This window comes from Chrysochloris asiatica, unplaced genomic scaffold (assembly GCF_000296735.1).
Source record: "Chrysochloris asiatica unplaced genomic scaffold, ChrAsi1.0 scaffold00078, whole genome shotgun sequence".
Lineage (NCBI taxonomy): Eukaryota > Metazoa > Chordata > Mammalia > Afrosoricida > Chrysochloridae > Chrysochloris > Chrysochloris asiatica.
This window is the reverse complement of record NW_006408596.1, coordinates 2,409,476-2,423,739: the sequence shown is the minus strand read 5'-3', so window position 1 is coordinate 2,423,739 and position 14,264 is coordinate 2,409,476. Positions and strand designations below refer to the sequence as shown.

General features: G+C 40.2%; 2 protein-coding genes and 1 pseudogene across 4 annotated transcripts in view; 1 reads left to right on the top strand and 2 right to left on the bottom strand.

Annotated features, from left to right (window-relative positions):
- KNTC1 (kinetochore associated 1) overlaps positions 1 to 14,264 on the top strand; it is a 141,721-nt gene that overhangs the window by 78,063 nt on the left and 49,394 nt on the right. Inside the window, exons 43-50 of the mRNA XM_006865485.1 lie at positions 1,306 to 1,513; positions 7,303 to 7,392; positions 9,078 to 9,249; positions 9,343 to 9,401; positions 9,541 to 9,757; positions 10,634 to 10,707; positions 11,134 to 11,344; positions 11,438 to 11,547. Of these exons, the coding sequence (XP_006865547.1) occupies positions 1,306 to 1,513; positions 7,303 to 7,392; positions 9,078 to 9,249; positions 9,343 to 9,401; positions 9,541 to 9,757; positions 10,634 to 10,707; positions 11,134 to 11,344; positions 11,438 to 11,547 (1,141 nt within the window). The remainder of the gene's footprint in view (positions 1 to 1,305; positions 1,514 to 7,302; positions 7,393 to 9,077; positions 9,250 to 9,342; positions 9,402 to 9,540; positions 9,758 to 10,633; positions 10,708 to 11,133; positions 11,345 to 11,437; positions 11,548 to 14,264) is intronic.
- LOC102829062 (ubiquitin-conjugating enzyme E2 C-like) lies at positions 1,810 to 2,349 on the bottom strand. Of its 3 annotated transcripts, none has more exons than XM_006865383.1 (2): positions 2,065 to 2,349; positions 1,810 to 1,992 (listed from the first exon to the last, which is right to left on the bottom strand). In XM_006865383.1, the coding sequence occupies exons 1-2, from the start codon at positions 2,347 to 2,349 to the stop codon at positions 1,810 to 1,812; spliced, it is 468 nt and encodes a 155-aa protein (XP_006865445.1). The 3 variants fall into 3 exon arrangements, with proteins under 3 accessions (XP_006865445.1, XP_006865446.1, XP_006865444.1); XM_006865384.1 differs by having other exon boundaries at positions 1,810 to 2,132; positions 2,214 to 2,349; XM_006865382.1 differs by having other exon boundaries at positions 1,810 to 2,349.
- On the bottom strand, positions 4,888 to 5,357 carry LOC102831618 (annotated as a pseudogene).

Below are 14,264 nucleotides of genomic sequence, written 5' to 3'. Positions count from 1 at the left end.
AGAACATTATTGTTCCATGGTTATGTATATATCAGTATTTCCCTCCATCCCTTGTATCCCTTGTATCCCTCTGTCTTCACCTATATTCATCATTCTTCTGCCAACATCCCTCTTATTTATTGCCCTCCCCCTTTTTGTATATTGCCCTTCCTGTCACTTGAGTTAACATGTGTCTTACCTTCTAGCCAGTAAATTACTTCCCTTCCTCCCCATTGCTGGTAACCATGAAAGAGCGTTTCTTTTAGTGCTAATGATATCACCTTTAAAAATTAATATTCTTTATTTACTGTTTGAACCCTGCTGGCACTGTAGGATAAACACTGGATTGCTAATGACAATGTCAGCAGTTCAAATCCACCAGCTACTTCACAGCAGGAGGTTGAAGCTTTCTACTTTATTAAAGATTTATAGACTTAGACACCCTGTTGTTGTTGTGAACTGCCATCGAGTCGGTTCTGACCCATAGTGACCCTGTATAGGGCTTCCAAGGAGCAGCTGGTGAGCTTGAACTGCCAACCTTGCAGTTCAAATGGCTTTTCAGTCTGACACATGAACCCACAGCGGCACACCAGGACTGCAGACACCCTGTACAGGGTTACAATAATCGGAATTGAATGGAAGGTGTTAGTTTTTGTTGTTGTTATTTACTGTTTACTGTATCTCAAACTTGCCTGAGTATCATCACCACTGAGGGCACTCTGTTGTGTAAAAATAACACACTTCTGTCCCTTCTTTTGCAATTCCTTGGTATGGCCTTTAGAATGGCTTTAAAATTCTTGTCCATAAAGATTTTCTTCATATCACAAATGATTGCTGCAGTGAGCATCAGTGTGTCTTTGTCTAGGTTTGTGAAGTTCCTGAAAATGCTATATCCCAAAGGATACAGATATTTATTACATTAGTGCCAGTTTTCCTCCAAATATGAGAAGACTTGAAAATCCTTTTGGGAAAATGGGATTGAAAGAGAATGGAATTTTTCTACAAACTTTTTGAAGCCTTCTAGTGTGCCAGTTTACATGTCTATCAAGAATAATGGCTGGGTTTTAAAAGGTCATATTGTTGTTGTTAAGGGCTGACGAGTTGCTTCCAACTCATAGTGACCCTGTATAGGATTTCTGAGGAGTGACTGGTGGGTTTGAACTGTCGACTTTGTGGCCAGGAGTCTAGTGTTTATCCTACAATGCCACCAGGACTCCATAAAAGGTCATAGTCGGCTCGGATGGTAAGCAGGTTATGAGAGTGGACAAGGGGCTTTCAGTGGGAGCGCGCCCACGGGGGCCTGGTGTGACTGGATCCTGCCTGTAGTACCTTCCAGTTGGACTGTGACGCAGTTCTGCAGCTGTTCATCGAGACACTGCTGCACCACACTAGTGCCACCCAAGGCCAGGGAGATGCGACTGTGGAGCTGACCAAGCAGCAGCACTCCAAACTCCTGGCCAAAGCCACTGAGATGGTCCCTTTACTGACAAGCACCAAAGATTTGGTCATCAGCCTGAGCGGAATCCTGCACAAGGTAGGTAAATGGAAGCAAATGCACTGGGCATTGTAAACATCCGTCCCACACCCAGTCATATTCCTTTACTAATATACTGAACACCGTAGTCCTATTCTACAAACTTACTTTTTTTTTGCAAACCCAAAATGTATTTATTTAATATATTCATCATCAAGGCTCAAAAGGAGAGTTAATTTAAAAACAAACAAAAGTGACGGCGCAGTTTAAGGTAAGAGTCCTGTACAGAAATCAAGGAACGGGTAGACCATCTAAGGAAAAAATAGCCAATACAGGGAGGGTCTGGACAGATGGGGTTAGGGCTCTTGGCTGGAGACTTGCTTTGGATAGGTTTCCTGCAGGTATTTCTTAAAGACTGTGGGGTTTTTCCAGAGTTGGGCAGCATGTGTGTTCAAAGGACTATCAATATTGGGTTCTCCTAGCAGGCTCTGGATTGAGAGGAGAATGGTCCTGACGTCGTAGAGGGCGGACCACTTATCCTTCAGGATGTCTAGACAGATGTTATCCTGAGTGTCCACGTTGGGGTGGTAGCAGGGTGTGAGGAACTTCACAGTGGGTGCGTTGTAAGGGTAGCCACTGGGGAACTTGAGGGAAAGTTTGTACCTCAGGTCTTCGTATACTGTGCCAGCTGCTCCAAGGATGGTCCCCACCCACTGGAAAAGCTTGTCTGATTCAGGGAAGGCAGAAATGACTTTGTCACCAGACATCATGAGGGTCATCAGCTCCTGCTGTAACTTCTTGCCCATGGAGCCCCGGGCAGTGCCCCCGCTGGGCTCATCCCTTTTCCGGGCAGTGACGACCCTGACTGCGGCTGGGTTGCGGTTCTGGGATGCCATTCGGTCAGCGCCCTAAGAGAACTAGGAACTCAGAAGACACGATTGCAACTGCCTACAAACTTACATTTTGAAGTAATTTTTTATTTCTATACTTTTAATGCAACTGTTTTCTCACCTTGCTTTGTGTCTCCCCGCTAAAAATAAAAATAGCCCTTTTTATTTTTGGATTTTGTGTAATAGCACCTATTCTTTGAATAGAGAGAAATTTATCAATCAAAATGTAAAAATTCCCTCTACATAGATAAGTCAGTAATTGGTGAAGATCCTAGACTCAGTATGCTTTTTTATGGTTCTTAGTACATGTTAATACATATTGTTGTTAGGTGCCATGAAATCGGTACCAATTCATAGCAACCCTGTGTACAACAGAATGAAACACTGCCAGATCCTGGGCCAACCTCACTATTGTTGCCACACTTGAGCCCATTGATGCTGCCACTTTGCCAATCCATCTCTCTGGGTGTCTTCCTCTTTTTCTCTGACCCTCCACCTTACCAAACATGATATCCTTCTCCAGCGACTGTTCCCTCCTGACAATATGTCCAAAGTATGAGAGACGAAGTTTGGCCATCCTGGCCTCCAAGGAGCACTCTGGCTGCACTTCTTCCAAAACAGATCTGTTGTTTCTCTTGGCAGCCTGTGGCACTTTCAATATTCTCCAACACCATAACTCAAAAGCATCAATTCTTCTACAGTCTTCCTTAATCACTGTCTAGCTTTTGCATGCATATGAGGTAATTGAAAAATCATGGCTTGGGTCAGGCGCACCTTAGTCCTCAAGCTGACATCTTTGCTCTTCAGCACTTTAAAAAGGTCTTGTGCAGCAGATTTGCCTAATGCAGTATGTCGTTTGATTTCTTGACTGCTACTTCCATGAGTGTTGATAGTTGATCCAAGAAGAATGAAGTCCTTGACAACTTTGATTTTTCTCCATTGATAAGAATGTTGTTTATTGGTCCAGTGGTGAGCATTTTTGTTTTCTTTACATTCAGATGCACTCCATACTGAAGGCTGTGGTCTTTGATCTTCATCAATAAATATTTTAAGTCCTCTTCACTGTCAGCAAGCAAGGTTGTTATCATCTGCATATTGCAGGTTAATGAGTCTTCCTCCAATCCTGATGCCACATTTTTCTTCATATAACCCAGCTTCTTGAATTATCTGCTCAGCATACAGGTTGAATAAGTGTGGTGAAAGAATACAACTGTCACACACCTTTCTTAATTTTAAATCATTCAGTGTTCCTATGTTCTGTTTGAACTGCCTCTTGGTCCATGTACAGATTCCTCATGAGCACAATTAAGTGTTCAGGAATATTCATACTTCACAATGTGGTCCATAGCTTGTCATGATCCACACAATCGAAAGCCTTTGCGTAGTCAATAAAGCACAGGCAAACATCTTTCTGGTATTCTCTGCTTTCAACCAAGATCTATGGGACATCAGCAGTGATACCCCTCATTTCACGTCCGTCCTCTTCTGAATCCGGCTTGAACCTCTGGAAGTTCTCTGTCAATGTATGCTTGCAGCCATTTCTGTATTGCCTTTAGTAAAACTTTACTCCATTGGATAGCAAAGATATCTGCCGAGGATTTCCGCATTCCGATGGGTCACCTCTCTTTGGAATGGGCACAAACACTGATCTCTTCTAGTCAGTTAGTCAGGTAAGTACCTTCCAAATTTCTTGGCAGAGATGAGTAAGTGCCTCCCGTGCCACCTCACTTTCTTGAAAGATTTCAATTTTCATTCCATGAATTCCTGGTGCCTTGTTCTTTGCCAATTCCTTGAATGCACCTTAGACTTCTTCCCTCAGTATCAATGGCTCTTAATCATATGCTGCCTCTTGAAACGGTTGAACATCAACCTTTTTTTTTTTCGGTACAGTGACTCTGTATATTCTTTCCAACTTCATTTGATGTTTTCTGCATCATTCAATGCATATACATCTGTCTTTTTTTTTTTTTTTTTTACTGTGAATTAAGTGACAGTGTACAGGGAAGATCATCAGTTTTACATTCAACAAATCATATACTTTGTTTCATTAAAATGAGTATAATCCTTACCATGTACCATCAATTAATAGTATTTCTCTCTATTCATTTTAGCTTTTTTTTTTTTTCAAACACTCACGCATACATAATAATTTACGCCACCAAAGGGCACATTCTGCAAGTCTGCCTCCTGGTTGCCAGCTCTCAGTCCCTCTCTTTCTATGAGTCTAGAGTCCTCAGCTGCTCCCTCTCTCCATGTCCCCATCTGCCTCCATCTCTGCTGTCGCTGCTTCTCTGGATAAGATCCCGCATTCCGCTCGTGCTCTTCTCCCTTGATGGTCCTAGGGTCCTCTGTTTCTGGATTAACTACTCCCCCCTTTTTGTTACAAAACTTCTACCTTTACAGTTGTGACAGTCGCAATTAGTCATGGTAACAGTTACTCAGTATTGAATCATAAGAATCTTAGCCCCATCTCTCTTTTTTTGGGTGGGGGATGAGAGGCAGCTGCCTTTATTGAAGGCTGGGTCCAAGGGCATACAGCTGACTTCAGTCAAAGGCCATACACTTGACCTTGAAGTTGCCATTGACCTCCAGGAAATTGATGGTCTCCAGGTTGAGGCGGTTGGGGAACTTGAACGTGTAGCCATCTGTCAGCTTGATGCTCAAATCAGTCTGGTCTAAGGTGATACACACCTCTGAGACATTGCCAGGCTGAAAGGGGAAAGTCTTCTTTCAGCCTGAAAGCAGCTCAGGCCCCACCGTCCTTGCTGTTACACACGATGGTGTTGATGTCCCCCTGGGGGTTGAAGCGCAGACAAAGGTTGTTGCTGCCTTTGCTCAGGTTCAGCACAAAGCTCTTGGCATCGTGGGCCACTTCGCCCTGCACTCGGAGACTCCCTGGGTTTGAGATTCAGGTTGCTGGCAACTAGACAACAGGCCCCGGTTGAGGACAATGGGTGATCCTGGGGCGACTGCATCAGCTGTCTGAAGACTCCACCGAGAGGAGAGCTTCCCATCTCTTTCTACCAGACCCATGTAGACAAGATAAAAACTGTTCAATGGGGAATCTATACCCCCTCCCCAACACTCTTAATTAAACTCCCTCTTAAAACCTTGTAAGCCAGTCACTTCGTGCCTTTATCGCCCCCTCATTTTAGGTAGTCAGTGTCTAAGTTACCCATCCCTATCTACCTTGTGTACAGTTGGGATAGCATTGATACTTGATGTTGGTTCCTTCTCTGTTAGTATTTAGAGCTACTACCTCCATGAGTGTAGGTCAAGTTCATCAAATTGTAGCAATTTACATTGTTTCCTTTATCAAAAATTGTTTTTTGTTTTTGTTTTTTTTAATCTTCCTCTAGTCGAGTTCTGATTATCAAGCCATCGAGGCTTGGTCAGATGGGTGCATCTGTCTTACATTTAACAGATGCATATTTGTGCTATTATATGCCTGAAAAGTACAGTATATGACCCTTAATGGATGAACACTTAAGTTATTTGTTGTTGTTAAGTGCCAATGAGTTGGTTCCACCTTGTAGCAACCCTGTATAGGGTTTCCTAGGAATGGCTGGTGAGCTTGAACCACCAACATTGTGGTTCAAACCAAGTACATTAACCTGCAATTGCACGTCAAAACTCCAGCAAGTTATTTGTTATGTGTATGTATACCTTATTATTACAAACTTTTTTGAATGAACATCTTTGTATGCACTTTCTTACACTGATTTTTATCTTATTTCTTAAGAGAACCTCTGAGAATTAGAATTTTTAGAATAAAGGGTAGTTGGTGTAATAGGAGTAGGCAGAAGATTACATGGTTTGTGCACAGAGATTTTCCTCGTGTTTATTGACTCTGTGATGAGTCCTGTGTAAGAATCATCTGTTTATCAAGCTCCTTATGGATAGATGATCATTTCCAGTGTTTAAATATTATAGATGGTTACTGCAAGTACGATTATAAGACTATAAGAAATACTGTGGTTTTTATATTTTGCCTGTCATTCAGCCATAAATCATAAACTTGCTCAGAATTTGTAGGTACTATAGAGCATTTTCCCATTTTGTTTAGTGTTTTTATTCCTGTATCTTTGATGGGACACCAAAGTAGGAAAGGGTAATATGTGGGCAGCAGTGTAGAACAAAGTGACTGCTTCTGTTCTTTTTATAAATACATATAAATACCATCCGATTACTTGTACAAGGGCTCCTCAAAAAGTACATGAAAACTTGGAATTTAGAGGTAATGGAATTTTCCCAAGAACTTTTGAAGGCTACTTGTATCATAACATTCGGTTAGAGCTAGAATAAAGACCACTGAGGAATTTCTGCTTAGATGCCCACAGTTTTATCTATCCCAGTTTCAAGGAATGATCAGTTCCCTCATTTTCAGATTTCCGCATTGTAATGGAAAACAGGACTTTAAAAAGAATCTTATTTTTAAATTTTGACCCTGTTTATTTACAAGCTTGTAATACCTTGAAAAGGATCCCTGGTGGTACTGTGGTTAAACACTTGGCTGCTAGCCAGAAGGTCAGTGGTCAAACCCACCAGCGATTTTGAGGGAGAAAAGTCCTTGTAATCTGTTCCCATAAAGATCACAGTCTTGGAAACTCTGTGGGTCATTTCTCCACTGCCCTATGGTGCATCTCTATGAGTCAGAATCGACTTGACGACACACAGCAAGTTCCCTAAGAGCATCTTTCTATAGTAAAACAATAGTACCTCATACAGGTTTTTTTAAATTCTCTTTGAGAAAATTTTAGGCATATTTGTTGATCCTGATAGACCTAATTTTAGAAGTGAGAAAATGTTAATTCATTTTTCAAAAATAAATTAATGTACTATGTGACAGTACATTGAGACCTTCTATTTGTAATCTGTACTCGTGAAGAGAATAAAACCATCCACTGGCATGGAAGTATCTTTTCTCAAGTTCTGAAAAATATTTTTGTTTTTATACAGTTGGATCCCTATGATTATGAGATGATTGAAGTTGTCCTGAAAGTTATAGAAAGAGCTGATGAGAAGATAACCAACATTAATATTAATCAGGTATTTTAAAAAAACACCTTGATTCTCTTATGTGGATCATAAAAACTGCAATTATCCAGTGTCTTTCTGTACTATTCTTTGTGCTGTCTTCAAACTCTACCCATTATTCCCAATCCTTTTTCTTTAAAAGGGATGCACAAGTTAAAAGATACCCATGTTTTATCATTTATTGTTATTCCAATTTGCTGTATTGATGTGATTTAAATTTGTAGACTATCAGTAAAGAACTGATTGAGAGAAATTAACACAAACTTGTTTGTTAGTGGGAGGGAAAAATAAAAGTGGAGAACAGAGTTTGATTCTGCTTTGTATGAGGCAGCTTCTGAAAGTTTGTGGGAAAATTCTGTTATCTCCTCATTCAATTTTTCCACTAGCTTTTTGAGCCCCCTTGTATACTAATGGGAAGGTCCCAGATGCACTTGATTCTGTCTCAGTAGTTTTATTAACTTCTCAGTCATATTTGAATTTTGGTCAGAGTAGCTCTTTTAGCCTTTTCTTTTTTAAAAAAAGTTTTTATTGTGTTTTGAGTGACAGTTTACATGGGAGAACATTGGTTTTGCACTCAACCAATCCAACATTCTAGTTTGGTAAGTAGCATCTGGGGTCTTAAAAGCTTGTGAGAAGCCATTTAAGATACAGCTATTGGTCTTTACTCATATAAAGCAAAAGAGAAAAAAACCAAAGACCCAAAGAAGAAGCTAGTTTATAAGACTAATTACCCAGCTACCGTTACCAGCAGTTCTGACACAGTAGATGGTCCCAGGTAGAATAGGAAAAAATTGTAGAACAAAATTAAAATTGTTAGCTAGATGCCAGACTATTATTAGTCCAGTAGAGGCTAGAGGAACCCTTGAAACTATTGCTCTGAGATACACTTTCATCAGTGGACTGAAACAACTTCTGATTGTCACCTTTCTGGGAAAATAATGTCTCAGCTCATAAAATGAACAGTTACCCGTGAGTCCTGTGCGCCTTAAAAGAGAGAAAAAAAAAACAAACCCAAAAATCTCTGTGACGCTAAAGAGTCAACATTTACCCTAAAACAGAGATGAAAATGGATGCTTGTTGGGTGAGTAGGAGAGTTTGATTAATGACTGCCCCGCAGAATGGAACTAAGGTGGCCATTGACACAATAATGGAAAATGGAAACAATGTCATGTGCGAATCTAATTTGCTGTGTAAACTTTCACCAAAAATGCAAATTAAGAGGGGAAAAAGTTGATTGTGAAAAACACAAAATATTTAAAGACAAAAACTATGAGAAGAAAATTGATCCTAAAATAGTAGACAAGCCCCCAAGTATAAAATAAAAGCACAAGAGAATGAAGTGTTCTAGAGGTTTAATTTTGGATCTACTGCCCATGTATTTAGGATGAAATCAAGTCCTCTTGAGGTAGATCTTAACCGTTTTTAAGACAACAAGGAAAACTACCAGACTTTTTATAAAATATCCCATCTACAATAGGACACCATTGATTGGTTTCTCCCAGGCTGATTTTTTTTAATTGTATAAATTATGATTTATTTAAAGTAATAAGATTAAAGGAAGAACTAGAAAAGGTTCTGATCATGTTTATGGAAACCAGACTCTCTAAGGAATGGCAATCTTCGATGGTATCGAGTTAGAGTTTTATAACAGTCACAATGTGGGTTCATGTCACATAGTACCTTTTATTTTTACACAGGCCTTGAGTCTTCTGAAACATTTGCAGTCTTACACAAGAATTTCTCCTCCAGTCGACCTAGAATATCAATATATGTTGGAGCATGTCATAACTCTGCCATCAGCTGCCCAAAACAGACTGCCTTTTCACTTAATATTCTTTGGCACAGCCCAGAACTTCTGGAAAATTCTCTGTATGTTCATTTCCTTTTTATATATTTTATTGAATTGTGTGTTTTTGTTTTTGTTTTTTTGGTAAGCAAATCATACTCTCATTTCTTTTCTAGCTACAGAACTCAGTGAAGAATCTTTTCCAACATTACTCTTAATTTCTAAATTAATGAAGGTAATGTAAGCTTAAAACTTGGTATGATCTATCTTTGATTTATAATTAATTCTGAACCTGTACAGAAAAACTTTGTGCTGCTTTTATGTAAAGCCCAAAGGTGAACATATAAATCAGCTAGCTTTTCTTCTCTATAAAGTTTTCTTTGGACACTCTGTACGTATCAACGGCCAAACATGTCTTTGAGAAAAAACTGAAGCCAAAGCTCCTGAAGTTATCACAAGCTAAATCCTCAACTCTGATGACCAAGGAGATCACTAAGATCACACAAACCATCGAGTCCTACTTACTGTCTATAGTTAATCCTGAGTGGGCTGTCGCCATTGCCATCAGTATTGCCCAGGACATCCCAGAAGGTTTGGAGTCTTCCTTTAATGGGTCTCATGTGGTGGTTTGTTTTGTTTTGGCGGTTTAAGGAGACCCAAAGGGACTTAGAAAAAAGATCTGGTGATCTCTTTCCAAAATACGAGCCTCTGAAAAGCCCGTGGAGCACAGTTCTACTCTGATACACATTGGGATCACCATCAGTCAAAGCCCACTCAGTGGCACCTGAATGCTGTATATTTAAGGAGAAGCAGTATAATATTAAATGCATTTGCCCTCTGTTCACTTGTGAACTAAGGAAGGTTTCCACCATGCCCACCCCACCGTATTTGTGCCTCAGATGCAGGTTGTCAGTGGGAACACAAATGGAGGTGTATTTTTTCATAGCCACTCATGACACTTTGAATAATGAATTCTTAGATATTCTCACATAATTAAACAAGTACATAAATGCAGTTCTTGGTGCAATATTTTTGGTGTTAATAAAAGTTGAAAACAATGATCGCTTTTACACAAAACAATACTCGAGCTATATTTTATACTTTGCCAAGTGTACAACCCCTTGCTCATAGTTTCCTAGCCACTCTATGAATATTATCTGTGTGTGTGTGTGTTTGTTACTTGCATTATACATGGAAAGTACGGTATTTAAAAAACTGTTTCTCAGTCAGGAACAAATTTGAGAAAATAGGACCTATTCATACACTAGAATACTGTGTAGGTGATTTTGAAAGAGATCTAAGAAATATTGAAAGTGAGAACAGTGAATTATACAACTCCAAGTGTGGTATTATCCCGGGTGGGTTAGGGCTATGCACAGAATCAAAACTACAATAATACCCGTGCACTCTCACTGGTATGGCTAGGATCAGAAGTGTGATTATGAATCTTTGGTTTATTTATTGTAGGTGCCTTCAAAATGTCAAGTTTGAAGTTCTGCCTTTATTTAGCCGAGAGATGGCTACAAAACATCCCATCTCAGGTATGTCTGGGCTGGAAGAGTCTTACCTTTCCTCTGGCTTTTTCTTAAAACTGTGCTTGCTTCACATACCTTTTTGTTCTGTCCTGGTGACAGGTGCTTTTCAGTGGCTGCATGTCTGGAGGCATGAAGGGTCAGTAGTTCAAGCCCCTACCACTCTGTAGGAGAAAGATGACGCTATCTGCTCCCTCAAAGCTTTTAGACTCAGAAACCCTGTGGAGCAGTTTACTTTATCCTATTGGGTTGCTATGAGTAGGAATGAGCTCAGTGGCAGTGGATTTTGTTTTGTTTTGTTTTGTTTGGTGCCTGGTGAAAACTGAGGCTTGGTGTTGAAGACGTAAGAAGGGATTTTCATTTATTAACATGGATTCTTAGCCTCTGCTGATACTCCAAAAATAAGATTTTCTTTTGGCTGGAATTTTTTAAAAGGATGAGACACGTGACAAGGCCGAGGCTTTGCTGAAGAAGCTTCATGTTCAGTACCGGAGATCGGGCACTGAAGCTGTGCTGATCGCCCACAAACTGAATACCCCTGAGTACTTGCGTGTCATTGGGAAGCCAGCCCACCTCATTGTCAGTTTGTACGAGCATCCCAGCATAAGCCCGAGGATCCAGTACTCATCCAGCAGAAATTACCCCGGTGAGGACAAACCTTATTTTATTGTTTGGGTTCCCAGTCATATGTGGAAACTTGCAGTTTTCTTCTACTAATTCTGTATTTTGAATATCTTAGACATTCATGCAGCAGCTAAAGAAATAGCAGAAGTCAATGAACTGAACTTGGAAAAAGTCTGGGACATGCTATTGGAGAAATGGTTGTGCCCGACAGCTAAACCTGGTGAAGTAAGTTCCTACTGCCTGAGGGTGTCTGCTGAGTGTGAGCTGTTGCCCTGCTCGAGGTTAAAGTCACCCTTGGAATTTGCAGCACAGAATCTTAAAGGAAGGTGTTGATTCATTTTAATGCCTCTATTAGCTGAAGAGTTTTCATTAACTTCCCATATTGTTGCTGGGGTCATATTAAAGAACCCCTATGTACCGTTTGCCATACTTACTGTGTCACTTTATATACATGGAGTTACCCGACACATAGTGGGGTTCCATTCTAATGAGATTGTTCTCAGTTGGTTATGACAAAAATTGAATACCTAATCTTTTTGCTATGTATTCAATATTACTGCCTTTTATTATCCGTATCTTTCTAAATTCAGTCTTTATTTTTCTGTGGAAGTTGGTATGAGAATGATAGCAGCAAACGCGTGCTGCAACACTGCAAGTAGTACGTACTGTATGATAAGATGTACAAAAAATACAAATTGACACAATGGGTCTTAAGTATGGTTTACCATAACCTAAATGTGGATGTTGTAAACTACCTGTAGATAATGTAGTCTTAATTTTTTTCCTCGGGAGAAATTTGAGACATTCTGCTCCCGTAAAGATTTACAGCCTTGGAAACCCTATACAGGGTCACTATGAGTCAGAACCGACTCCACAGCACATGACCACCACCACCAACTTTTTTCATGGACCATTTGGAAGCAAATTGCATACGTCATTCCCTTATTCCCCTTAATATTTAAGTGTACATTTCCTAAGAACAAGGGCTTTCTCCGCTTTTTGCGTGTCTGGAACCTTTTTTTGTGTGGATTGAGTGAAGGTTTGCAGAACAGATCATCAGTTTTACATTCAACAAACCATACACTTGGTTTCATCTCAATGATTACAATCCCATCCATGTATCATCATTTATCTCACTTCCTCTCTGTTCTTTTCTTTCCTTTTTCTTCAACATTTTATTGTGTACACTTATACACTACAAGTTAGGATTCCACACACATTGTTCAGTGACGTTAGTGAAATTGATCCGTGTCTCTACGTTCTCTTTAATTGTGTTCAGTTTGTTACGTTTCACCTTTATCCTCTCATCTTTGCTTTTTGGTAATTGTTATGTTTTGATATCCTACTGATAAGTTTTAAGTAGAACACTGATATTTCAGGTAATGTCATTTCGGGTAATTTATATCGAGTGCTGTTTGCGCTAAAAGGTGATCCAGGAATAGGCTAGGTTCTAGGTTTAATGAATGTCCCTGGTGACAGTTTCAGACAATCCTCTGTCCGCCTGGCCTTTTGCTTGTCTCTTTAAATGAGGTTTTGTGTTTTGCTCCAGCTGTTTCTCTCATTCTGTCTGGGACCAACTAATGTAACCGTGGTCAGAATGGTCAGTGGTCTTAGCTGGTCACCATCTAGTTCCTCTGATGAGGTCATGCATGGCTTATGGAGACTTGTTGCTTCTGTGTGCTTTAATTACCTTCTTACTGTCTTGCTCCTGGCGAGTTGAGACCCATAGTTGCGTTTTAGATGACTGCTCAGAATCTTTTAGGACCCCAGACACTACTCACTTCACTAGGATGCAGACCATGAAATTTGTGAGTTCTGTTCTGCCAATTGACTCAGTTGTCCCATGAGATTGTAGGCCTAAGCCTTCAAATCCAGAAGCCCATTGTTGGAAGGTGCTTGGTAATGTCTTTGGAGTGTCCATATTTGTGTCTTTAATGAATATATGTGCCTGAACCATATATTCTGTCTGTAGACACTTCTGTCTACTCTCACCTAGGCCCACACCTGTACCATAAACCAATACCATTCTGCCTGTACTCATCCCTGTGTGTTCAAATACTTGTTTTTCTTTGGTTGTGATCACTATATCCACATGTAGTGCCGCTTTCCCGTCACCAAAATGAACCAGTCTCTGTGGCATAAATTTGAAGTCCTGGTGTGGTGCTGTGGGTTAATGCACTGTGCCGCATGTCAGTGGTTCAGAGTCACAAGCTGATCCTCAGAAACCCTATACAGGGTCACTGTGAGTCAGAACCAACTCCACAGCACTTAACAACATGGTATAAATTGGAGTCCTGGTGTGGCACAATAGGGTCAACACTGGTTGGCGGTTCAAACCCACAGCTGCTCCTCAAAAACTTTCTACTGGGTCACTGTGTGTCAGAACCGACTTGATGACATGTAACACCGCAACATATGATATGAAGTGTACATTCCCATCCCATTCACCTTTTCTTGGTAACCGCCAATGAGCATTGCTGTCTCTGTAGTTTATCTACTCTTGTCTTATAGAAAAAGTTTCATGTGATATTTGTCCTTATATGCTTGACTTATGGGAAGTGTGGTGGCTCTGTAGGATAAGCACTGGAATATGAACCACAAGGTGGGTAGTTCTAGCCTACCAACTGCCTTTTTGCTTGGCAAAGATTATAGCCTCAGAAACCCTAAACAGGATTACTATGAGTCAGAATCAACTCAATGACAGTAGCAACAAGGCTTGACTTATTTCTCTCAGCGTTATGCTCTCTAGGTCCTTATGTTTATAAAGATTCAATGACTCATTGTTTTTTATGGTGTGTATCTATCTCTCCACTGACTCCACAGCACTTAACAACAACAATGGCTAATGATATGAACGTCTTTTCACGTTTGTTGACCACTTGGACGAACAATGACTTTCTCTTAACCATAGAATAATTATCAACATCAGGAAATTTAATATT